At 45.8% G+C, this 26,964-nt stretch overlaps 1 protein-coding gene across 1 annotated transcript in view; it reads left to right on the forward strand.

The window, feature by feature from the left end:
* Positions 1 to 26,964, forward strand: part of KMT5C (lysine methyltransferase 5C) — a 561,873-nt gene that overhangs the window by 282,939 nt on the left and 251,970 nt on the right. The window contains exon 5 of the mRNA XM_069638276.1: positions 24,274 to 24,437. Within this exon, the coding sequence (XP_069494377.1) occupies positions 24,274 to 24,437 (164 nt within the window). The remainder of the gene's footprint in view (positions 1 to 24,273; positions 24,438 to 26,964) is intronic.

A 26,964-nucleotide genomic window follows, 5' to 3' on the forward strand; every position in this document is an offset into this window, starting at 1 on the left:
CAACCGTATCCAAGATCCCTGGTGGTGCTGTTTAACATGGGCTGAAACTGCAAAGTGCAGCTGATACGAAAAGACCCCGTAGCTGCCAACGACCTCCACATTGCTGCAGCAGGAGTCCTCCAGACGTCCTCCCTCTTGTCCCCACGACTGAGGCCCGGGAACCCAGGATCTGCATCGTTGCAACAGGACAGAATTCAGCTGGACCACCCTTCCTCAAACCAGAGGTAATGTTCAGACTTGGGGTACTTACCTCAGTATCTTTAGCTTTGCTCTTCTCAGTTTAGACTAGCAGTGGCTACTTTTGTTAGTTGATTGCAACTCTGCTTTCCGCAAGTGTACCAGCTTGTGACCCTACAAGTTATTTCTCGAACTCTCTAACTTTGCAAGACTATATTAACTATGAAGTACCTCTGCTCCATAGATTTTGCTCCAATTGACTTTGGCTGCCATGGGTCCCTACAGACTCTTCTAGTCCATTGACTTTATTTTCTGTCCCGCAGAGGTGAGAACTTGTTTTTAGACAATTATTGCTGGGAAAGGTTTTGTCTAGACCTAATTGGAAGATTTAAGTATACTCACATACCCTGATTACCTGTTTAACCTTTTCTCCTTCCTTTAACTTTTCTTTCTGCAACCTCAGAATCTGCAAAGTGTGCTAGTGATATATAAATGCCATTACTGTCCTTGTGAATGAAGTCCCCTCCGGGTGTAGGAAGTATAAAAATCATCTCTAAAATGTATTCACTAAACTTATGCTGATTCTGGAAATGTATTTTAAAGTTTATTATTTGATTGTTACATATATTGCCTCTTTTAACCCTTTAAGTGCCTTGGGTATTTCTCCCCAGTGCCAGGACCTTTTTTGGTGATTTCGGTATGTGGCCATTCAATGGCTTGTAACTTTTGTTACATGAGATATCTCGGCCAAATCTGGCTCCTTTTTTCCCCACATGTAGGCGGTCGTAACGCCACCCAGGAATCCTAGGTTGCTGTAGGGGGGGTGAGAGAAAATAACCAAAAAGGGGGACATTTTTGGTTTTTTTTTAAAAATGCCAATAAAATGATGTTCAAAGAAGCCTGTGGTTTTTTCCTTGTAAGAGCTAGGAACGAATCGTTTGCTGTGCCGAATTCCCCAATTTCCTGGCTTTCAAGAACAGGTTGAGTGGAAACGAAAATAAAATATTTTGATGTGGTTATCAACTGTTTTGTTAGAGGTAGGCGATTTTGGCCATTTTTGCCAATTGGACATGCATGGACGGAATGGAAGAAAAGGGTAGGAAAGCCGAATCTGAGGACAGAAAGTTATATATTACTGAAAAGTAGACAAAATTCCAAGTTTAGGAAGGGGTGATTTGCGTAGGTCAGGCAACAACTATATAGGAGAAAATGCCATAGATCGGGGGAAAAGCGGGAAAATGACCGAAAAAAAGGTGTGTTGGACATGGTTGGCTTGGTACGGCAATGGATTCTATGAATTTTGAGAAAAGCAATGCTGCGCTACATTCCCCCGACTCTTGCAGTTAGGAGAGCACACATTTTTTGTAGTGTTTTACAGAACAAGCAATACCACAAGCCAAACACTGAGCCATGGTACACAGGAGTTTTATGCTCACGGCCTGAACAGATGCACTTAGCATGTATACATCGGGAAAACCAATGTGGTGAGGAACGGCAAGCATCCATTTTTCGAAAGGGCACATGCAGACCTTTTCAAGGGTAGGTGACTTGTGCAGGTTACAAAAGTGTATGGTGCCTAAAGCAGCGACTAAATGTAGGTTACATTTGGGAAATGAAAGGGTTGTGTGACAAAGGGCACCAGCAAATGGGTCAAAACTTTATGAAAAACACACAAACACAACAAATGTTATACCTTCCTGCGTTCCCACAGGTGTCCCGATGAAAATGGTACCTCACATGTATGGGTGCACCTACCTGGGCGCCAAGGGGAAAGCCTAAAACACAAGTAACCCCAAATCTGTTTTCACACCTGAATTTGACACTTTCTCCAGACAAGCACAACATACAGATATGGGCCTCGGGTGTCCAAGCCACCAAGGAAAACAGGGAACCCCATGCATTTCCGAATAGAGGACACCCGTGGGAATCTGCAGAGGTATGATTTGTGCAAATCGGCCAAGAATCTATCACCTAGACACCCCCGCAAAGTCCGAAATGTCGGGAAAAAAAACATTTTCCGCACATTTCACTCGGCGCACCCATCGAAACACGCCGCCAACACATGGCCTACCATCCCGCGTTCCCACGGGTGTCCCGATCAAAACGGTACCTCACATGTGTGGGTGCACCTACCGGTGACGCAAAAGGAAAAGTGTAACCCACTGGGAACCCCAAGCCTTACGCCACTGCCCATATTGTTCATGTGGGCAACCTACAGATTTCGACCTAGGTGTCGAAGCCGGCAAGGGAAACGGGGAACCCCATGCATTTCCCAAAAGAGGACACCCGTGGGAATCCACAGAGGTCTGCCTTGCACAAATTGCCCCAGTTCACATCAATGTGCCTCGCTGCACTAAGGGGAGTTGGGTTACCAAAGGAAAAAAGTGAAAATGGTGGAACGCTTTTTAGGGGGGGCTGTGGGACACCCCAAAGCGCTCTGCGCTGATCCGTGACCAGAATGCTTCAAAAATGGTGTCTCTGGAAAGGGGAGAATCTCCCCTTTCCAACGACACCATTATTTCTAAAATCCGTGGTGGTCTAGTGGGCCCCAGGACCCTAACCTCCCCCCACCTCCCTACAAATTATTTTCTTTTTTTTCTTCTTCCCCTTCCCTGTGGGCAGATGATCAGCCATCTGCCCCCAGGGTTTATTATATATGTGCCCCCATGCTTTGGGGGCTGGAGGGGGCGCTTACTGTAAGCACCCCCCCCTCCCCCACCACGTCACAAATGAATCCCTGGTGTCTAGTGGCCATTGCTGGTCACGGATTGAGCGCTCTGCGCCGATCCATGACCAGCAATGCTTCTAAAATGGTGTCTTTGGAAAGGGGAGAATCTCCCCTTTCCAAAGACACCATTTGTTCTACAATCCAAGGTGGTCTAGTGGGCCCCAGGGCCCCAAACCCCTCCCACCTCCCTTCGAAATGTATTTTTTTTTATTTTCACCCCTGGGGCAGATGATCTCTGCCCCCAGGGGTCTCCACAGCCGTGGCGCCATGCTTTGGGGCTTGGGGGAGAGGAGCCCGCTTACCTAGTAAGCAGCCCCCTTCCCCCTGCTCCCAAAACCGATCCCTGGTGGTCTAGTGCGCATTGCTGCCCGCGGATCGAGCTCTGCGCCCGATCCGCAGGCAGCAATGCTGTCACACAAGGTATCGTTGGAAAGGGGAGGATCTCCCCTTTCCAACAATACCTGCCCTGATCTCCGGCTTGAAATACAGCCGGAGATCGAGGCAGAGTAAGGTGAACACTCACCTTCTGTTTTCACCGCGGCAGCCGAAAATGGCTGCTGCGGTGAATTCACTTTCAATTTCATGTCGGCGTGCATCATGCACGGTGACGTGAAATTGAAGGAAATCCAACCCCCGGGCCACGGCCTGGGGGTTGGATTAGAGTTTTGCTCGATCCTTGCATTGCATTGCATTGCAGGGATCGAGCAAAGCAGAGTGCCAAAACCGACGAGCCGGCTCGTCGGTGGCAACCTGGATCGGTTTCCACTGACGAGCCGGCTCGGCGGTGGCACTTAAGGGGGTTAAAGAACGAGTATTTAAAAATTGATGATAAATAACTATTTATAACTGAAACCTTCACTAAGTGTTACTTGGCTACTTGCATTTACGGATTTATTGCTGCAGCTCTACAGCTCACATTTACCCCTCTTGAGGCCTGGCTTCTCAGTCACACTACCAAGTTGTGTAGTACAGCCCTATACCAAAAGGTTGGTTACCTAATACCAAGTAGTTAAGTTTTGTCTAGTCTCTCACACAGTGCTACTACAATTATTGCCGAACAGCCTGGTCCAGGATTTTGAGCAGGAAAGGGACTGTAGTGATGGGCCGATAGTTGGTAGGGGTACTAGGATCAAGAATAGGTCTTTTTAAGAGGGGGAGGATACATGCGTCATTTAGGTTAGTGGCCACTGTGCTCGTGTTGGAGTATTTGAAGTAATGAACAGGGCTAGATCAGCGGCGTAGCCTTTGATAACAGAGGCTTGGAAGATGTCGCCCTGGCATCTGGAAGATTTGAAGCCACTGATGATTTTAGTGACTTCGAGGTCCGAAACCTGGGAGAAATCAAACAGCTGTTCAACAGTCTGGAGGCCAAGGGGTGAGAGGTGAGGGTGTTTTTTTTGGTGCTCATGAGTTTTTCTTTTTGCTAGGATTTTGGATTGGATTGGATTGGATTGGAGAGAGGTTAGTGCACCAAGTACCATCTTTGAGGCAGTTGGTTCGAGGGGCCGTTGGAGACGCAGTATGGCAAAAAGCTCTCTGGACCTTAATTGTGGATTATCGATCCGTTCATTGTATGACTCTTGTGTGTAGGATTTGGATATGGAGGTGAAGTGTGCTTTGTAGGAGATTGAGGGGTTCTTTCTCCAGGATGTTTCCACGGCAAGCTTTGAGTAGCAAATTGATTTGAGACAAGTGGTGAACCATTTATTCACATGTGCCCGTGGCTTAGGTTTACTTTCACTGAGCGGAACAACTTTGTCAATAGCTTGTGGAAGCAAACAGTTGTATAGGTCCACCAGTTCTGTGGATGCTTGGATCGTGCCTGGGATTAGGGGAGGGGCTTCAGTAGCGTCAGAATAGTGTTAGGCGTAATGTTACAGGCTTTTCTTGTGAGACAGTGTAAAGACTGGAGGGGGGGCGGGTCTGTGCTTTTGCTCTCTATATGGTAGAGGAGAGGCACAAAGGACCCCAGCCAAGATTCTCTATTACGGTAGCAATGGACGAGCAATCAAGGCCTAGCTTCTTGGGAGGTGATGCAGGCTGGATCTTAAGTATAGTGTAGTCCCCAAGCCCCCACAAAGGAATGTCCACACACTGTATTAGTTAAAACAGTCTTTATATAATTAATATTCAAGGTACAATATCACGATAACTCACTTTGTACTCGGTTAGCTATAATGGCAAAGATACAGTTCTACATGGTACCACAATTACTATTAGATCTCTTTAAAGTACATCAACTGTAAGGTTAAATGTCACACAAATCAGTTTGTAAAGGAAACCAACAATAGATATGAGGAAAGCAGTTGGTGAGCAATTGTCAGAATACTGGCCCCGTTACATAGACACAGTTCTGTGTGGAGATTCCACCCCCCCCCCCCCCCCGGGCAACCTGTAGAATAAAGATATATCACAAGCCCAGTCCATATATTGTTCACAAGAGTCTTCCCAATAGTTCAGCAACCCCAAAGTACCTGGTGTTGTAGAGTTCCTCGTCGGGGAATCAACAGCCCTTCTTGAGTGCCCTCCCTTTAGGGCAGGAGTCACAGGTCGTTGAACGTCCAGCGAAGAACAGGGTAAACTACGGCGATGAAGTGGCAGCGTCGCTCCTAGCGGTGCTCGTCAGCGATGGAGCGTAGACGTCTTGCAAGGAGGAGGCATGCGGGGCACCTCGATGTCGATAGTTCTGGACCGCAAAGAGTTTGAAGAACTAAGGCCCAGCAAGGGCGTCGAGTCGTCGGCATCTCTGTGGTCTTTGGGTGGCGGGAAACCCACCGGTGGATGTTCCTCGGCGCGTCGACAGCCTCAACTTTCTCCGGCAGGAAAAAGTGGTCGACTGTGCGGACAAGAACGTACTTGGATCAAATGATGTTCTTAGGCAAACGGGAGCATGGCTGCTCTGGTCGGTGACGACGGTCGTCGACGGTGATGGACAACAGTCCGGGCGCTTGTTTGGGATTCCGCGGCTGCCTGTCGTAGGTCTGTCTACCAGGGAGCTTTGGCAAAGATCAGCAGGTGCACAATGGTCCCTTGTAGCTCGGGAAGAGGGCGCCTTACCAGGTCCTCTCTGGGTCAGTCCTTGGAGGCACAGCAGCTTTCTGATTGATGAAGGGCAACAGCAATTCTTCTCTTCCAGCAAGGCTTCAAGGTCAAACTTCAGTTTCACTCCAGTTACTCTTCAGATTCTGAACACACATTCTTGCAGTGAGAGGCCCCCAGATATACTAGTTGGTCTCCCATTCATTCTGCTGGTTCATACTCGGGCAACCAATCGGTCAGAAGGGCATTCATTCATTCATGCAGGCAGGCATCCAATCAAGTGCATAGTGCATTCAGGCCATTCACTTCTCTCCAGACACTCACAGCAAGTTATGTGTATTGGGACAAGTACCCAGCCATTCAAAATTCCACACTGCATTCATACCAGTTTCTGGCAGGGCTGTCTCAGTCATTGTGTCAAACACCAGATACTAGACACCTACAACACAGAATGAGTATTCGTCACACACTGCATTCACCCAGGTCCCACCCACAGGGTGTACCCACAACATACAGTTACTGAGAAGGCGCCAGTCTGGACTGGACTTCACAACAACACCATATATAGAACTTCCACCCAACAGCCAGTCAGGGGGAAGGGACAGAGTCAGGGCTTCCCAGGATTTTGGGAAAACAAGGTATCCGGCAATAGAAAGCAAGAGGCCAGAGGGGCCATCTTGTTTCCTGTCAGGAATCGACTGATTCCAATGGCAGGGCCTGGATATCCCAAAATTGAGGATACTCATAGCATCTGTCAAATTAAGCATGGAGCTGCCACCAGCCCATAACCTGCTCTGTGGGCCACACACAGGTGCCCAAAAACATACACTAGGGGCACAGGGTTGTATCCCCACCAATGGGTGCCATAAGGGTATCCCATGGGTCTGTTCACCAAAACCAAAAGAGAGAGCTGCACCGCCAAGAGTCCCACATGAACTCCTGCGCGGAAAACACGTCAGAACACACGATAAAAGGCAGTAAAGGACAAGAATACGGAGGCCTTGTCCCTCCGATGCATTTTCAGCATCACAGGGAGATTGGTAGTGTTGAAGCTGTCCGTCTCGATGAGCTATTCACCGGAATAGAAAAGGAAATCGCATTGTGGTCTGACCCCACGGGCAAGGCAGGTTAGATACAATCATGATGTTACTGTTATGATCAGCGAGCAAATCTAAGGTCCGGCATTTGTTGTGGGTGGGTTCCGAGATGCTTTGGAAAAAGTCCAATGATTCTAAGAACTTGGTTAATGAGAGCGCATGGGAATCAGTAGGGTCATTAAAGCCTAGGTTTAGATCTCCTAAGAGGACAGTTCTAGAGGAAGGCTTGGTCTCTAGTGAGAGGAGTGATGCAATGTTTTTCTCAAACGATAGTATAGATCCCGGAGGCCTGTAGATGAGGTGGAAGTTCTGGGTGTCTCTGTAGGATAATGCCAGTTTGATGGACAATGGATGGGTAACACTTTTCTGGCGATGAAAGCTACCCCCACCCTCTCTTTGGATGTTCATTTCTATCTTTCCTAAAGATGATGTAGTCGTCTGGGATGGCCAAGGATAATGCTGGCCCAGCTGCAGCATGTAGCCAGGTTTCCGTAATGGCCAGAATGTGTAGGTGGTTAGTAGTGATAAGGTCAGAGATAGCCAGAGCATGAGCCAGTAGAGACCTTGTATTGATTAATGCACCTTTTGTAGTGTGCTGGTGGAGGGGAGGTAAGAGATAGGCGTGTGGTTGCTTTGGTCAAGGCCCCGGTTACATTAGTTAAAGCGGGGTCATGACTGGTAATGGGCAGCTTGTCTAGGGCTGTTAAAGATGTTATGATCCGCTATAGTCACTACTATTTGCAGTGAAGGCACTTGGGGTTTCCTCAATGTGCAAGTCGGCTCGGTAGCCCCAGGTTTGCTACAGTTAGGCAGGGTACTTGCTGCAAAGTATGTTGAACGGGGAGGCATGGATTTAGACTTTGAGGCGTTGTCGATGCGGACTACTGTTGAGCAGCTTGCTATGGCAATTGTGATGGCTAAGCATGTTAGGGGACAGTCTGCTGGCAGGTTATTGACATGCATAACAATATTGGCATTAGCATCAGGTAAGCAAGTTGAGGGACAGTCTGCTGGCAGGTTGATATGCATAACAGTATTGGCATTTGTGAGATACGATTTAGCCACTGAAGCACTAGTTATAGGGACATATTTGCTGGCCTTTACATTGTAGAGACAGTCTTGGTGGGTGGAGGATGACGCTTGGACTGATGTTGGGGTTGGTCGATGGTGTATGGAATGATGCGCCGAGGAGCAGACCGATAACCAAGGCGCTCATTTCTTCTAAATGTTGACAATGGGTTAGTATGCACAAACTTGTACCATGTGGTGTGCATGAGGAGGCTTTTATTTCTGGCCTCATTCGGGCGTGGTCTGGTCGCCCACATCTTGGGGGTAAGTAAGCATGGGCGGACCTCATTCAGGGAAAACAGCGAGGAGGGAATGCAGTGGGAAGGAAGAGGGAAGGCGGGATCCTTTGAGTCAGGGAGCGTATCTGCCATGCTGAGCTTTGTTATAAAGGTTAACGGACTAGGTGGAACAGGCATAGCCCTCAAGTGGCGATCCGGCAACAGTGTACACTTTTCAAATCCCTGTAATACCTTGGATTGATCATGGTGATGTACGCTCCTTGGTGCTAGGAGGTTATGACGCTGGGCATAGGGCGCAGCAGTGAAGGTTTATGGTGAAAAAGGTGTGTATGGTTGGAGAGGGGTGGCCCCAAAGGTGTGCTCGGGCTCTCGCTTGAGACATGATGGTCCGTAACCCACATGCAGGCCGTGTTGCTTTGCTTACGCATCCGTTGAGGTTAGCGGGCTGTGCTGGTAGTAGGTAGCGTGGTCGCCAATAAAGGGGCTTAAGTGCAGCGTGCTGCTTGGGCGCTGGCCGTAGTTTGAGGGGGTGTGCAGGCCTGGAACTGTGGTACTGTATGCGTCCGGTTGCTGAGCGTGGCAGTGCCATTAGAGACAGGCGGAGATGCTGGTGGTTGTCTTGCTTGGCTTTAGGTGATGGCCTTGTGGGCTAGATACTGTTTTCCCCATTTGATTAGCGCCTTGGCCAATCAGCTGATTGCCGACTCTGTAGTGGAAACGAGAACTTCACTTGGTGATCAGTGACACGTGGGCAGCAGAACAAAAGAAGGCGGATACTGGTTGTTTATTTATTTGGAAATGCGTACCGAACCCTTAGGTAGCTGGGCGCAGCAGTAACAAGGATACTTACAGCCTAGTTGCACAGTGGTATCGGTACAATACAGGGAACAAGAAGAAGAGAGGAAATGCAATCAGAATACAGTGAGTGTGTACAGTAAATTACATAAATAAGGCAGACACACTGTCAAAGTTGTCAAATTCACAGATGATGCTTTTCGTAGTAAGTAATGCTTCAAAGGGTTCAGGGGGACTAGGTAGGCAACCTGAAGGATTTCCACCTAAAGGACGGCTTTCCTAAGGCCTGGGAGAACACAGTGGTGTTGTCCACCCCAACGTGATTCAAGAAGCTCAGGGAGAGTGAACAGCAACAAAACTGCCCAGGCAAGTACCCAGGAGTGAGACAGTATCTTTTATGAGGAAGACCAACCATCTCATTGGTGGGTCCCCAAGGTAAGATGACAAACTCTGGTTTGTGTCCCTGGCTTTGGTGGCTGAAGGAGGAACATTTGGTGGGAGCAGCCGGATAGGTTCGGTCACAGGGATTCCCAGCTGACGATCGTGGGAGTACTTTGTTGTTTAGGCTCGACACAGTCTTTGTAGCAGCAACGGTTGTCACCCAGCAGACTTTCTTCCTTCTCTTGGTCTACGACTCAGCTGAGGGGACTTCTATGATTGGCGTGGAGTCTCTGTAGGCTCGGATAGATGACCACAAGTTTGAAGCCGGCACTGCGCTTGATGAGACGATGCACTACAGCAGTGTCGGAGATCCCAGGGTATTCGGATATTGCAAGCCTGGAAAGTCGCATCTCGTGGGATGGCTCAAACTGCAGCTAGCTTCAAGACTGGTAAGGCCCACCAGTCCAATGGAGGAAGTCGTCTGGTTTGGAATCTTCCCTGTCTCACATAAGAAATGGCTGGAGCAACAGCGGTCAATCAGTCGGCTTTGGCGATCGCTGGAGGTGGCTGCAGGCGTCCTTCTTTGGAAATGATCTTCCAGTAGTCGACTCTGCCTTCAGCATCAAGACCCTTGCCTTTTATCCAAGCAGATACACTGGAGGACAAAGACCTGCTCAGTTTCAGTGATCTCCCAGTTTCCTGTCCTCTCAGACACGCTGACGCCTTCGGGCAGGCCTCCCAATTGTAGCACGGCGAAGACAAAGGAATGAGCGTAACTCCCCCCGTCCCCCCCCCGGCCAGGTCAGCAGAAAAAAGCTCAAGAAAGGACAAGTTGTGATTTGGTGAAAAAGAAGATGGGCTCCATTTTGGAACAAGGGTTCTCCATGTGCCCATTCCTGCAGCTGCGAAAACAGCCTGCGATGTAAGTTTCACAAACATCTCTAGACAATCATTCACTACCACCAGCCGCTCAGTTAGACTTGTCACTGTAACATTCTAGTTACAGTGCCGAGGTGTAAAAAGGGATACGGTGTGTCCCCTCTGCACGCCACATAAGGCGGGGTGTTTTGATTCCACAATGTAAAAGTCAGGGAGGATAACGAGTATCCACCCCGTCCTTAGTAACGTTTGTTATCGCAAGTAACATGAAAAGGCTCAAGGAGCTCCCAGAAACACTGCACAGAAAGTGCTGTGTGCGGCAATAATACATTGCAGATGCCTTAAACGTTGAAGGGCAGCATGACTCCAAAAAGAAGCAACCAAATGGGTTGAAAAGGGTTCCCAAAGGTAGAGTAAAAGACCCAGTTATTAGGTAAGAGTCTGTCTAGTAACACTGTGTGAGAGTACACAATACTTACCTGCTTGTACTAGGTAACACACCTTAGGCCTGTACTACACAAGTTGGTACAAATGCAAGTAGCAAAGTACCACTTACACTCAAGGTTTCAGTTATAAATAGCTATTTATTTAGCATCAGTTTTTAAATAGTGTGAAGTGTGCTTATGCACTTTAACAATGTTGTTGGTTTTAACGCTTTATCGAAGCGTTCTTTAAAAAGGGCAAGATATTTAACAGTCAAATATACTTTTCCAGAATCAGCACAAGTTTAGTGGATAAGTTCCTACACCCGTAGGTGACTTCATTCAAAAGTACAGTATTGGCATTTATATATCACCAGTTATACTTTGCAGATTCTGAGGTTGCACAGAGGAAAGGTTAAAGGAAGAAAAAAGGTTAAACAGGTTCTCAGGGCATGTGCGTATACTTAAATCTTCCAATGAAGTCTAGACCGGTCTTTGCCAGCAATAACAGTCTAAAACAGTTACCACCTATGAGGAACAGAAATATCAAAGTCAGTGGACTAGAAGAGCCTGCAGGGAGCCAGGACAGGCAAAGCAATTGGAGCACAGTCTATGGAGCAGAGTCACTTCTTAGATAATAAAGGTCTTGTACAAAGTTAGAGAGCTTTGTAGAAATCGCGTGTAGAGTCGCAAGCTGTTACATTTGTGAAAAGCAGAGTTGGAATCAACTCTAAGGTAAGCCAATGCAGGTCTTGACTGAGAAAAGCACAGCTCAACAAGTCACTGAGGTAAGAACCCCAAGTCGAAACAGTACCTCTGGTTTGAAGAAGTGGTCCAGCTGGATTCTGTCCTGTTGCAGCGATGCAGCTCCTTAGTTCCTGAGCCTCAGTCGTGAGGCTAATAGGGAGGACGTCTGGAGGACTCCTGCGGCAGCAATTTGGAGGTCGTCGGCAGCTACAGGCTCTTTTTGGATCAGCGACACTTGTGGTTTCAAGGCACAGTAAACCGCACCACCGTGGATCCGTGGATCTCGGATTCCGGTTGAGCTTCCTTCACTCTGAGTCCTGCACTCTGGTGAGGGGACTCGAGTTCTGGTCGTCCTGCTTCTGGAGGGTGCTTATGAGACTCCTGGAGCTTCTGGCTGGATTGTAGATGCTGCACTTGACTGGATTTCTCAATCCCTGGCACTTGGTTCTTGCAGCAGCGAAGAAGTACAGCCAATCAGGGAAGATGGTCCCGTGGAGTTCTTCTCAGGGGTTAGTTTGTCCCACTAACCCAAGGGAAGAAGTCGTCCCTTCTGGAGCTTCTCTTGTCGATCAGAAAAAGGAGTTTCAGCACAGCAGCAGGGCTTCACCAAGCAATTCAAAGGTTCAGGAGGCTGCAGCAAGCTTTGATCACGGTTTCTTCGTTGGGTGTTTCTCCCAGTGTTCGACTCTGCTTCTAGAAGCCTTTAAGCAGGTTTCTTCCATTTATGCAGAGCCTAGGCTGTCACTCAAACAGCAGGGTGGCTGTCAGCCAATCGGAATTGGTTGCATGCATGCACTCCTACATTCAAAGGACAGCAGAGTTTCAGGGACCTCCCTCCCATCGTGCCTTTCCAGACACACTGAGGCAAAACAAACAAAGGGCTCAAACCTGGCTTGGCGCATAGAGTAAAATCCAAGAAAGACCTCACAAACAGAAAATGGTGCAAAAAGACTGGGGCCATTTTGACATGGGTGCTATACTGCAGCTGAGGATTCAGCCTGCGTTAGGAAAGCACAATGGTAGGAAAAAAAAAAATACTGCCACCAGCCATTTAAACTAATGAGGGTAACATAAAAAATGTTAAATGAGAATGTAGGATAAGGGGCTATGTAACCCCCAGGCCTCCACATAAAAGGGGTGTGCTGGACCTACAAAGAGAAAAAGTAAGTAAAGTCAATTTCACTTTACTATTCTTGGGACCAGTACTTCTCACAAGAAAAGGTATTTCTCCAGCATGGGGTGTGGCATGAATTCACATGCTCATGAATGTTCCCCGTTGTCAGGCCGAGAATCCTCTGTAAAAGAAAAAAGTTTCACTTTCACTTACAAACTGTCTTTCTCCTTTAAACCAATCAATGAGCTCTTTGTCATACTGCCCCCAGCCAATGACTGCAATCTCCCTAAGCTCTTTCACTCCTATGACCAGGAAGCAGGGATCTGTTTGTCGGCATCTTCAATGCCCCTGAAGGGGAAGAATCGTCAACGTTTTATTGAAGATTTCAAAAGGCCTTTGGGCCTAAACCGCACGCCGGACCATGTCAGACGAAAAGGAGGGAGGTTCCCTCTTCAAGCTCTGCTCCAGTTGTGGATTGAGAAATGTTTTTGTAGAGGACAAACACCTCCAGTGCCTCTAATGTCTCCATCTAGACCACAGGGAAGCGGATTGTGAAATCTGCCTTGGTTTATCCAAGCGTACTGTCAAGGATTGTCACGATGGATTGGTGGTGTGGCTCAATGCCAAGCCGTCTACCCCATGCGGCAAGCAGGGGCATGCTTCACCAAGGACCAGCTGGTCCCAGTAGCACACCTTCTAAGTCCTTTGAATGTGCTCCATTTGTGGGGGCCCAAGGAAAGGCCAAGCGAGTCTGTTTCCATCGGGGTCGCCCGGCAAGCGGGTCCCACGATGGCCAGGTCCCGCTCATCTTCACTCTGCCTCTGTCTTCACTCATCACTCCAGTTCTTGCTCAAAGAGGAAATCGGCCAACCCAGGGAAGCTGCGAGAAAAGCCGGTGAAGACCAAGGCGGAGGAAAAGATGTCCAACTTGCCCCTGAAGATCCAGGCGGCCCAGGCGCAGTCATCCTTGACAATCGAGCTGGTGGCGACGACCCTCTGGAAGGCAAAAGGGTCTGACCTGGTCCAGGGGGCCGTGGCAGTGCCAGAATATCCCTTCCCCCGAGGTTCGTGTTGCTGTCTGATTAAGTTTAGAGCAACCAAAATAATGGAAACGTAACTCCCTGAGTGACCTAAAAAAGGTGATCATCCGCGCCCATTTATTATGATCATTCTTTAGCGACACGCACCGCCTCTATTAATTAACATCACCAAACTATTCACATAACCCCAAACTCTCACGGACCCCTCCGCTACACACCAGTAGCACAATAGAGGGGTCACAGGGCATCCGCGCCCACTTATCACCATCAACAATCCAAACTCTTTTTTTGGTAAACCTTTCACCCTGCATGCTTAACGGTACCCTTTATACAGAGCAACTGGGTCACCAAGGTAATAATTGATTAGCAGGGCAATCTCGCATACTGATTATGAGCAACCACCCAACTCACATGACGCCAGTAGGAACTTGCCGACCATGAGGTCACTTGGGGAGTTACGTTCCCATTATTTTGGTTGGCCTAAACTTAATCAGACAGCAACACGCCCTGGGCTATACGGGCTGACAGTCAGCACAACCACTGGCAAAATTCTAAGTATTGCACAAATGATCTTATCACTCTGAATCTAACCCAAACATCCTCTGTTTGTATGTTACGCCTACCAAGAGAGAACTTGGTATTATCCACTATGGAAAACCTATGAGGCCTCCAGCCCACAACAAGTGCTGCAACATATATAGCCAATCCAGGTCAGATTCTAAGCCATTACTAACGTCAGAGACAGTATTCCAATCAATTGGTTATTTCAACAAGTTGCTAACTGAACAACTAACACCCACTTTACTTCTTTTTTTCTCTCCATTCTCCCTTGTGCCCATTTCTCTCCAATTCATTGAACTAATCTAATGATGCATGAATGCATGTGTCACTATACACGTTTCCTGATTAACCAATATGAAAATACTAGTGTTCTATACTAATTGAAAGGATTGTTTGGTTGCCAGAACGTTTGTGCTCCACGGCTGCATTTTAAGTGACCTCCGTATACTCGGGACTGCGAACGTAGCTCTTGCTGAGGTACTTTTCGCTTCCTGGAGGAGGCGGACATGACTCTGATCACGTGACGGACCACGTGACTTTGAGGGTCCATTTAATCACGAACCAACCACCCTTGCAGCGTTAATCCATGGAGGCAGTAAGGGCTGGAGCCGCTGTTTTGCTGTGACCTGTGAGTAAATTGGTCCGGGGTCCAGAGTTGTAAACCCATCTATTTTTCCTTCTCCAGTTCTCAGGGTCAGGGGTGGAGAGTCGGACTCTGGCAGCTCCATAAGCTGTCGGGCGTTCCCTACCCTGAGACTGTATGCTTCACCGGGCTCCTTGGATGAATGAAGTGATAATGCGGTGATAAAGAACATTCTTTACACCACTACATTCTATTATATATCTGTATTCACAAATTTTCTATTTGACACGCATAGATCCATTCTACTTGTATTTTTTAAAAATTTTAGAGTGCTTTCAGACAAGTTTCACATCTGCTTGATGTTGCTTCTCGTTTTCAGTGCAATACTCTAGATATTACTGTTTACAATCTTATTGACTGTTTTGTATGCTATTTCTGTTCATTTTTATGTAACTGATATATACTGAAACTCAGTTTTTAAGTCTAAATTCCTCATTGTCATTCCTCAAGTCCCCCTATTTCTCTCTGGGTTTTGGTTCTGTCTGAATGACACGCAAGGGACTTCAAAGTCAGACAGCTATGGAGGCTTCTCTTGCTTCGACTCCTTCTGCCACTGGTAATCTTCCCTCTGCTTCGCCAGTCACTATTGTTTTAGATGATCCCATCCCTGCTGCCTTGGGGAATCTACATCACGTATCAGTAGATGTTCCCCTCGACTCTTCTCTTCTAAAAACCCTGGCCCAGGCCCAAATTCATGCTAGCGATAGGTCTGAGGTATTTAATGCTATTGGTTTTATTCCATGTATAACAGCTTATAATAGTTGTATTTTTAATGGGAAACAAGATATTTCAATGGACACACAGGAAGAGCGTCTAGCAGCCACTATAGCCTCTAATCTTGAGGAAGGCGGTAGTTTACCAAGGGCTAAGGTTCATTTGGATCATTCTAACAATAATATGGTCAATATTGTGCTTTCAACCCCTGTTCAATTACATCCTAGGACGCCTAAACTGCCTGTTATGGTGGACGATCCTGTAGCCAATGCTACAGAAACATCGGTGGTGACAAAAGAGGTTGTTGATTGCCTTTCCCCATTGTGGTCAGTGGGAATGATGTTATTCTTCCCATTAAACTTTCGCCGGAGGTTTATTCCTCTATTAGGGGTGTAAATCATACTTCCTCTATCCATGTCAACCTTTCTGCCAATTTGGCTAGAACTCCCAATACCCCCACAGTGAAATCCATTGTGTTCAAAACTCCACTTAACAAATCCCATATTCCCACACCCAAAACTAAATTCAATCTGGGTACCCAAGGGAAACCTATTCAAGGGAAATAAATCTCCAACTTTTTCGGAAAGAGGTCTGAAACTAGCACCCTTGTTAAATCTCTACTCTCACTCACTTCCAATAGTGGCCACATCGGATCATACTCATTTAGTTGATGTAGCTAAGAAATTAGAGATCGAAGATCCTCTAGCTCAGGATATTGACGACATTAGCATAATAGAATTTGCAGATAAGGCAATCGCTGATAGCCACCTGGGTCTCAACTCTAATAATACTAATAATGTCACCCAGCAAATTTGTGATGATTCCTATGTGGGCTCTCCCTCTGATCTCATCAATTTTATCGATGAGTATACAGAGAAACAAAATTGGCTGAGAGAAAGGGGTCTACTCCCAGACTCAAAGGATCAGGGCAGCGAATCCATTCTGCATCATACTCTCAAAGAGGCGGATGATAGAATTAAACTTTCTCAACCTACTCTCTCGGCTCTGAATATGGTCCTGAGTTCCTTTGTGAGTCTTTATGATAACATATGGTCAGAGGGTAGATCACACTCTCTTCTTCTTTCTGAAATCTATTCCAGGCTAGAGGGCCTTGACAGATTCGAAGAGTTAGTTAAAATTATTAAGGAAGACCAGCCCCCTGTGCCCACACATGGCTCTGATCCCATCCTCTCTAACCAGATTATGGCTGATGCCCATTTGGTAAATCAAGGGCTCACTGGGAAATCGCCGACTATACAAGGGGTAGTTTTAGATAAAGGTCTGGGTACTACTGTCCCCCAATGTTCGGATCAGGATATATGTGATCATCCTTCTATGATTCCTTCAATTACTTCTGAGGGTGTGCGAGAGGTTCTTGGGTTGGAGGTAAAACTCCCTATCCCTCACACCAAACTCATTACGGAATTAATGGAGGAGAAAGTCCAATAGGAGTCGGTATGCCATCCGCTCAATCGTACTGTTCCTGGTATTCCCCCTGTGGGGAGGACTTTAGAACTGGCCGATCCACTTAAGGGTGTCCACATCGCTTCCTCTGTGGACCCTATATCCATTCTGACTTCAGAGATTCCATCTGATCCTATTGAACTCACTAAAGAAATTATTCATCAAAAAGGTTTGCTTTGCATAGGAAAGAAAAGAAAAAATAATCAGAAGAATTTGAAAAATATTACCTCATATACCAACCAATTCTTTAAAAATCTGTTCTCGGCAAATACTTCAGCTTCCTCGACCCCTTCTCTCGTTCCCAAGGGGCTTGGGAACCCTGTTGAACCAGTGGTTTCTGTGAACCCTATTCCCAATATGGTGGCCACTTTGGCCACAGCCAATTCATCTCCCACTACATTAGTTCTATCTAGCTTACCGGACACTTTGGCAGATGGCCCTACTACCATCAATATTGTCCCTCCAGTGGTGGGGCATAATGCTGAGGGGGTTGTGGACACTGCGGCCTCCAGCCCTTCGACAATAGTTGTAACTTTACCAGAGCCGACTTCCACTAACGCGTCAGTTGAATTAACCACCAATACTATTGTCAAGGTGCAGGATCCCTCCTCAGTTGTAGAAATCTTAACTACTCCATCTAACCCCATATCTGGGGTAGATTCGAGTCATTCAGAGACCACTTTTCCATCGATCAATGCAAACCTGGTCAATATTGATTTGGTTAAATATCTATTCCAGGCGTTATTGGTTCCTAAAACTGCCAGTAGGGCAGTGCCTAATTCAATTATAATCCTGTCTCAGGATGGGGCCCCATCTACTCCTTTCCTATCTCTGGACCCTCTTCTCTCTTCCGTTATTGAGGGTCTTCCGGCCAATATCAAGCCCACAATGAGGGACTGCGGTATGGGAGCTCGATCAGTGGGTGGTTCTTCTGTTCCCATCCCTCTTAATTTAGCTCATTCAAGTATGCCAAGTGTTGGCCCTGTTATGGGCCGTGAAGGTGTCCTTCCTGGGCCTAATTTTGTCCATTACAGTAATTCTTTCACCTCATGTGAAAGATTCCCTGTGGGTCCAAACGCAATCCAAAATAGGACTATATTAAGGGGTGCAAGGGGCACTGACTTGGAGGCTGACTCTTTAACTCAGTTCACTAAAAAGATCACTGATTCTTTACCCCAATTAGCAGAAGCAAAAGACCCTCTTGATATTTTACAGCTTACTAGTCTCTAGGGTCAAGACACGTCAATTTGTCTTAACCGTGGAAACATGTTAAAGATTTTTCATCAATTACCCTCGCTCTCACTCATCTCCAGTTATGACATGGATAGTATTTTTTTCCCTATTCAGGGTCGGGTAGATGCGAGTAATATCGTTCTTAAATGAAGTGGTCTTGGATTTGATTATGGGGCATAGAGAAGGGTTAAAGCAACTTGGTTTCGAAGCAAACCTACTAGAATCCACTCAGTTCTCCAATAACAATGGAGGTGGTGCAGACTATAGGGGAAACCTCACTATGGTATATCATCCAGAAAGAGCTCCACAGTCCCAACGGAGGCAATTTACGCCCAGATCTAATGGAAATTTTCGAAACTGGGCTCAGGTTACCGCAGGTCTGTGGAAATGAGTACCATCCGATTCATTCGGAACTTTCTCCCAAGACTCCCCCCGTGAATAGTTTTGTTTCTATCTTGGAATTCCAGAGGTAATTCCCATCTCTTCACAAATTTGGTCACTGTAACTACGATTAGGGCCTCACATTGCTTTTTTCTGCAGGAAACCTGGATGCTCTCAGCTCCCGTCTTAGATGGGTTTGATATCTTTTCTCAAAATGCTAAACCCAGTTTGGGAGGGAGGCCCTCGGGGGTCTTCTCATAGGAATTAGAACCTCCTTTGGTTTTAGGAATAAGGTTCTTCCGGATATGCCTTTTGGCATCTTAGCCCTGGAGGTGACTTCTCTTGATCTAATGGTCAGTCTACTCTTGATTAACGTATATTGGCACAAGGGAATTTCTGCTCTTGAGCCGTTTTTGCAAAGGTTAACGGACACGCTTCTTTCCTGGAGATCTCTGTACCCTAGGGGGAAATTGATTTTGGCAGGTGATCTCAACTCTGATTGCTCTATTTCTTCTGACTCCAAATATGATGACTTGGTACTGGCTATGGAGGATGACTCTCGCCTAGGCCTGAAATACGCACAGGGTCATCTTTGGAATTTCGCTTTGGATTCGGTTGGTCTAACTTGTCTTAATGGCTACTATGATGCCATTAACTTACCTTGTCCCACATGGCGCAGATCTTTATCAACATCTACTCTAGACTGTCTTTGTAGATCATTCACTTATTCCTTTCTCGACCAATGTTGAGGTCTCTTTTAACCCATGGAGTGATCATGGTATCCTCTGGGTTTTTGCCCGCCGGGGGGTCCAAGCCATCTCCATACTGTGGGACAAGGGACAGGGATACATTGGTCACCTATCAATATCAGTTTACTCAACTGTAAACTGATCTCTTCCTTTAATCATACCTCTTTTTCTTGGAAATTAGCAGTTTTCAATACAGTTCACTTCAATAGTTTTCTTAATGCTCTTCACAGCAGTATTCATGGCCAGGTTAGGAAGGGCGTTTTTTAAAACTTCTCACCCTCACAGATTTGATCAAGAATTGGCTAATGCAAAGGTCCTCACTCGGAAATTTATTAGAGGGGTACAAGCCCTAGATTCTGATTGGGTTGATATAAAAATACAAATTAAAACCATTCGCCAAAAATATAAAAATGACTAAGTCAAGAAAAGCTACTATGCTACAAAACGACGCGGAGCATATGCTTGCAGTACTAATAAAACGAGATCTGAGGGCATTTTGGGTTACCTTGTCCAGCCTTGACGACGTGGGGGAGGTCGACCAGTTGAATCCCATCCCGGAGGTTCAATGGGTAGAGCATTATACCGAATTATTTGATACAGGGGGTGATGGATTAGAATATTGTCTTTTGGGGAAGAATCTGTCTAAGGATTCCTGGAAGCCTGTAATTGATTTTGAAATAGTACTTGGACTAATTTCTAAAGCCAAGAAATCTAGGGCTCCGGGGCCTAACGGCCTTACTAAAAACACGTTTAAAGCTGAGCCAGATCCTTGGTCCAACCTCCTCTCCCTGCTTTTCCAAGACGTCGTTAATTCTGGGAATGTACCTACTAGTTGGCAAAACGCTCACATTGTTCCAATTTTTAAAAGAGGTCTACGCACTTTGGTCAAAAATTACAGACCTATTTCCCTTATTGATGCGGACTGTAAGCTTTTTGCCTTAACGTCTGGATTAAGGAAAATCATATTCTCCCGAAACAACAAACAGGTTTCAGGGCGGGCCACTCAACTAATCTTAATGGTCTTATTATTACTGCCTTGCAAAGTTCTACCTGGGGTAAATATGATGTTCCCTCTACGTTGCGTCTATCGATCTGTCAAATGCCTTTGATTTGATAATTAGGTCAAGACTCTGGGAAAAGTTAACCAAATGGGGCATCCCGGCGGGTCTTCTAACTCTTATTATGGCAATGTATGAGAACTCGGGGGTCCATATTAGGCTGGATTTGGCAGGTACTCTTTCCAGAAGGATAAGGACCCGTATTGGGGTGAGACAGGGTTTCTCCCTAGCTCCCTGTCTTTTTATCCTCTATATGGCTGATGTGGGTGACTTTCTGGGAAATACAGGTATGGTGAGCGCTAAACTGGGGGACTTGAGGCTCTCATGGTTGGCATATGCCGATGATTTTCTTCTCTTTGATCACACTAAAGTTGGCCTGCAGAGGCTCATTTGCAAATTTGAAGAATACGCCATTCTTAATGGGCTGAAGATTAACCCGAGCAAATCCCGTACTATGGTCTTTTCAAAGGGGATTAAGAGGAATAACAAAGTATGGAAAAAAGGTGGTGAAAATATCATCAGAGCACACAAAATAGTCTATCTCGGATTTCTCATTCTGGCCCAACCCTCGGCGATTGAACTCAGACGATTTTTTAAACACAAACTGCTCCTACTCATCTCCCAATCCATTAGATTAGACAACAAATACTGGATGTTCTCCTTCAAGCCTGTAGTAGACTTTTTTAAGGGTAAGGTCACCCCTAAGCTACTTTATGGGATGGAACTTCCCTTCTTGGCACTTTTGACTTTTTGGGACTCTCTTGAGGGTATCTATTGGAGGAAAATTTTGAAACTGCCGAATTATATTCCAATAGTGGCCATTAGATACGAACTAGGGCTAGTTTCACTGCGAGCCAGGATTCTCTGGAGGGTCCTTACTCTTTTTTCAGCTCTGCTCTTTCCTAAACCCGACACACACTATGCTGACGTGGGTCTTACGACTTTTTCCCAGGGGCCTCTGGTTCGCAATCTATATCTTAACACATTCAGTGATCTCTGTGACAAGACCCTGTCAGATATTTCCACTGATAGGGACACTCTGTTAACGAATCCCAACAAGGTTAAGGAATGTCTTTTTAGTCATGATTGGAGCAACACCATTGAAAAAATGCATTCTTATCCCTCTCTGAGAGACCTACAATTCGACCATAAGAAAAGAGGTCTGTTGTCTTTTATTCTGACCCAATTCCCCAATAGATATTACTGCTCTCTTCTCCTCAAACTCAGGTGGAATCTCCTTCCCACCTGAGAAGTCCTACATAGAAGGAAGGAGTTTTCAGATTTAGACTCTACTACCTGTCGCTTTTGTAAAACTTTGGGGGTGATTGAGACCTCACGGCATCTCTTTTTAGATTGCACTGCTCTGACAACTCTAAGGGACAAATATTTAGCTAGGTTTAACATAATGGGTCAAATGGGGGCAGATAATCTAATTTGGTCAGTGTCTGGCTATTACTAATATCAAGGATGGACTTGCTGTGGCGGGTTTTATTAAAGCTCTAGATTTATACGCCCCCCCTTTTATGATTATGCTTGAGTATATGAACTTTTCAATTCTTGAAGGCTCATTGTGTATTTTTTTTTAACTCCAAATTTTAATGTCGAATTGTAATTGCACTGAATCTTTTTTAATGTGTCCCTTATTATGTGGAAATTGGATCTGTTTTTTTAATATATCTTTGTATACTTGAAATTTAGATGTAATGAATGTTATGTGGAATGTTTTCTTAACTTTTTTTGTAAAGGTTTCTTTGTAAACCATATACAATAAATAAAATTAAAAAATGATGTGGTTTGATAAACAACTTTATAAATGTCTTTTTTCTAATAACGCCTTTACAAATGCAATAATATTCTTTTTTCTTACAACCCACATTTGGGTATAAATCTCAAATTAAATGTATATGGTAAATGGAATATATAATCCAACCACGAATGCCACTCACCTCATGCACTAATTCAATTATCACACTGTACATGTCACAAATAATGGTGTACTTTTCAAAAAGCAATTAATGAATTGCTAACATGGTAGCCTTGATAAAGACCTGTTGTAGGGTCGAAACACGTGTCGTCGCCATCTCCTAAACCTTGAAAAAAAACTGCAATAAATCACCAATGAAATACTGAAGAACTTTCTGTGGATCCTACTTATACTCAACAGAGTAAAACACATATGATGAAATGTACTAGCACAAAATGAGTAGAAACACCAACCAAAATAAACAGGACTGCACCTTGGGCACCGAGAGTACGGGCCCTATGGTTTCTACCAACCGGCTGCAAGTGCAAAAAATAATCAGCCAGAATACTTTTCAGTAAGGCGCCGCCAGCTCCAAGTGCGAGTCTGGCGTCCATCTTTCCATCATGGCCACTCTAACCATATTATGTCCTCTGCAGCAAGCTTCTACATGTGTCGTCTAACTTGACTTTCTGCGTATATACACTTATTAGTCAGCAGGTTATTTTATCTTCTTTGCATATATGATTTCCTCATATTCGATTACATGTTTCTCTTGTTGCTTCAGTTACATCCTTGTTCTTAAATAGTTGCATATCGTTTCATTGCGTCTTCGTGTCTTCCCTTCATGATGTCACTCTGCCCTTGGTAGAATTCACTTATAGCTCTGATGTCCAATGGTGTATGCCAACATCCTTCCACCCGTACAGTACGAGGGTACATTTGGTACGGTTCTCTGAGTGCATATTGTCTCTCATGCACTCAATGTGGTATTGGGATGATACCTGGTGTTCCACTTGGGGCTCTTCTACTGTTCCAGTATGACGGAGGTGAGGAGGCGGTAGCTAAGGATGCCATATCCACCTGCTCCCCTACAATATGTATGGTACCATTTCTTTGTACCAAGCTACAACCCTCTCTCCCGCCTGAGATAAGGTTGGCTGCTCTGTCTACGCTACCAAATGTTCTCAAGTGGTACAGCCTTATACTAAGAGTGGATTTATGTACTGCCTTAGATGTATGGTTTTATTAAGCCCTTAGTTGGACTTTAGAAAAACAGTCCTAACATGCAGGAAACCTGGACATTGAAAGAGAAGAACTGATCTTCTTATCAATGTTTTGAGTGAATTGTGTTCTGGGATTTATAAGACATGTGATAAGTGTAACATCACCTCCGCCCCCTCTTCAAGAACTGTACGGTGTCTATGTATTGCTAACCGTGTTAATAGCTGAAGTGATGTGTAATCCATTTAGGGTTACTAGACTGTCGAAGTATGTATGTATAGTGTCTTTTACTTACTATTGTGTATTTAGCTCCATACAAACTGTTGATAAATGGTATATTCTGTAATTACCTGTACGGAACTGTCACTTTCCAGCCTTTTGTAGTTTAGTTGTGCGTCATCCCATACCTAAATACACATGAGTCTGCTTGCTGCTCAACCATCCCACTTGTTGGACCATTAAGTTGGCTTCTTGAAATCCCTCACCAGAGTAGGTTCTGAAAAACCCTTTTAGCGAGTACTTGCAGTGAGCACCTGTTATATTGATTGTGCATAACGGATCGTCAAGGATCACAGGACACATCCAAAGTGTTTCTAGAATAGGATCTGTAAACACTTCCAGCCCTGTCGTTGCCTGTTGAAATTGTCAAACCAAAACTTCAAAAAACAGTTTGAGGTGACCTATTTAGAAGTGATAATTTGACCGTGGCTGCATTCCTCCAATTTTACCCTTGTTGCATTCCTCCCATCTAAGCATTTTTATTTTCCACTTCCATATAGGGAGAGGAATGATAAGATTGAGATGCTGGTGGGCTGCATTGCGGAACTAACAAAGGCAGATGAGAGCCTCCTCCGGTTCGGCGACAACGACTTCAGCATTATGTACTCCACGCGCAAGAAATGTGCTCAACTTTGGCTGGGCCCAGCTGCCTTCATTAACCATGGTAAGTTTCTGCTACGATTTTTTTCATATTTGGGTTTCTTGCAGTAATTTCATTTCTAATGGATACTTTCTCCTCTGCAGCTTCTTCCTTGAAAATGTCTAGCCACCTGGCATTGTTCGGTAGAATTTCCATCTTGTGTGATATTCTCTTTATGTGAGTTGCCCAGCATTTTGTTCTGGACTATGGCTTTTTTCTGACTCTCCTGAGTGGGAACCTTTTCCCCCCGTCACCCATTCTTGTTTTGTACTCTGGGCACCCCGTTTTGTGTTTCTTTTGATGGAGTCTACTTTCCTCCATCTTTTTCTATGGCATCTGTTATTTCCGATTGCAGCACAAGCACCTTCCCTCTTTGGTGTTATTTTATTTCCTTCTGATAACTACTGTTTCCAAGGATTGGGGGGGGTGGTAGGGATACTTTTTATCAAACGTACACTTTTCTTGTGAGATCATCACACCCCACATTATTTGAAGTGCTGAGGGAATACTGTATATCCCTTTTCTCACTTCTCTCATTCACTTTCTATTTACAGTAACACATCTGTCTGAGTGGCTGGTGGCAGTGGATACCTTTTCTACCAATAGTGTGAAACTTAGAACATAGGCTGCATTCGCAGCTGCAGTAAAAGACACATGAAACACCATTGATCCAAAATAGTTCCTGTCTTCTTTTTCCTACTCTCATTGGTTTGTTCTTTCTGGGTCGTCCTTCTGCTGTACAGGGTGTGGGGGGGTTCCTGGTTTGTCTTTTGCCTTCGCCTGGATTCTTTGTGAAGCCTAACTGAAGGTGCCAGTGTATCTGGGAGGACAGGCAACTGGAAGGACTCTGAAACTCCACAGGTCTTTGACTTTGTTTATCTTTAATTTGCTCGGGTCCAGTGGCTGCATTGTGCATTCATCTGTCCTGCTTCTTCCTGTCTTGTCCTATCACTTCTGCCTGCACCCCCATTTTTGTGTTATCCCTAGTGTCTCCCCTCCCCTTCCCCCTCACCCAACCCTCTTCTCTCCTCCTCACCCACTTCCACTTCACCTATGACGCTCTGTGTCTCCTATCTTCAACGTTTTCACTATTGACTATCCTACCCTCCTCACTAAGTTTGGGAGGAAGAAGTTCAAAAAGGATATCCTGGTCTCCAACCCATACTACTGATACGTATACCAGAGCTTCCTCCAGACAGACCCTCATCGACATCCTCTTTGTCGTTCCCTTCCCAGACTGATGGACTCCTCATATGTTAAAACGTGGCTTGCAGGTAATCGCTCTGCTGCTGTTGCCCTTGGTGCTTTTAAAAATAATGTTGTTGCTCCATTTCACCCAATGCGACCCTTGAGGTCCGCAATGCTCCCTCTCCAGCTTCCCCTTCCAGGCCCGCCTCCCCTGCCTTCCCCCCAGCCCTTACTGGTCAATTCGCCCTGTTGTGCTTGTGGGTCTAACCCCTGTGCAGAAATGCTTCCTGAGCCATTTCCAACGTGGCTTGCAGGTAAGCGCTGAGCCTGCTGGTGCCCTTGGCCCTTTTAAAAAAATAATTTTGTTCCTCCATATCACCCAATGCGACCATCGAGGTCCGCAATGCTCCCTCTCCAGCTTGCCCCCCCGCCCCGAACTCGCAGGCCCCTATTACCCCCCGCCCTCCTTATCCTTATCCTGGACCTGACTTGAGCAGCTCTCTGCCTGGCAGCCCCTGTGGCTAAGGGCCCCAAGGCAAAGGGTGGCTCCAACCGAGGCGGCTCCATATCATGTCTGCAGGTGTCAGCAAGTGAAGCCAGCACTCACCCAGCAGCGACTCCCAAAGTAAGTGTGGCTTGAGTGGAGAGTAGAGCAATCACTCTACTCCAGAAAGCCCTGCCACTCTACATTACCTTACCTCAGAACATAGCTTCCCAGGCGAATGTCACCTGCATCACTCTCTTAGGGAATACTCAACACTAGCCATTGCCTATTACAAATTCAGTTTCAAGTATAGTTATATCAAACCATCTCTATCCCCCCAAAACTAAACATGCAGCATTATGAAAAGCTAAGCCTTTCTCCCCTACACTAGACTCTCAATTCTAGGCAGAGCCACCATTTCCATATATGGTTAATTCCATTACCCTGTGTCTCACTCAGCCAGAGCTGTGAATATTAGCAAGTGCCACACTTAGATAGAATTGTGAATATTAGCCTGCGTTGCATTAAGCCAGAGCTGTGAATATTTGTGAAACTTAAACTGCTCTACGAAACTTAGGCCTCTCTCCCACTATACAGGATTCTCAAATCTAGGTGTGTTGTCTCTGGTAATCTTGTACCCAAACTGCACTGTGAAACCTAAAATGCATTGTGAGATTTGGGCCTCTTCCCCACTCTACTCTGGTATTCAAACTTGGGAGTCGCCCCTCACTATACAGGGTTCTCAAATCTAGGGATAGCTGCCATCTCGGCCTATTATATTGTGAAACCTATTGTAGCGTGGAAACCAGACCTCTCTCCAACTATACAGAAATCCCAAACTTCGATTTAGTCTCCTTCTCGGCCTATCACATTGTGAAA

The sequence above is a fragment of the Ambystoma mexicanum genome, chromosome 1q, assembly GCF_040938575.1.
Source record: "Ambystoma mexicanum isolate Mex_15411 chromosome 1q, UKY_AmexF1_1, whole genome shotgun sequence".
NCBI classification, from domain to species: domain Eukaryota; kingdom Metazoa; phylum Chordata; class Amphibia; order Caudata; family Ambystomatidae; genus Ambystoma; species Ambystoma mexicanum.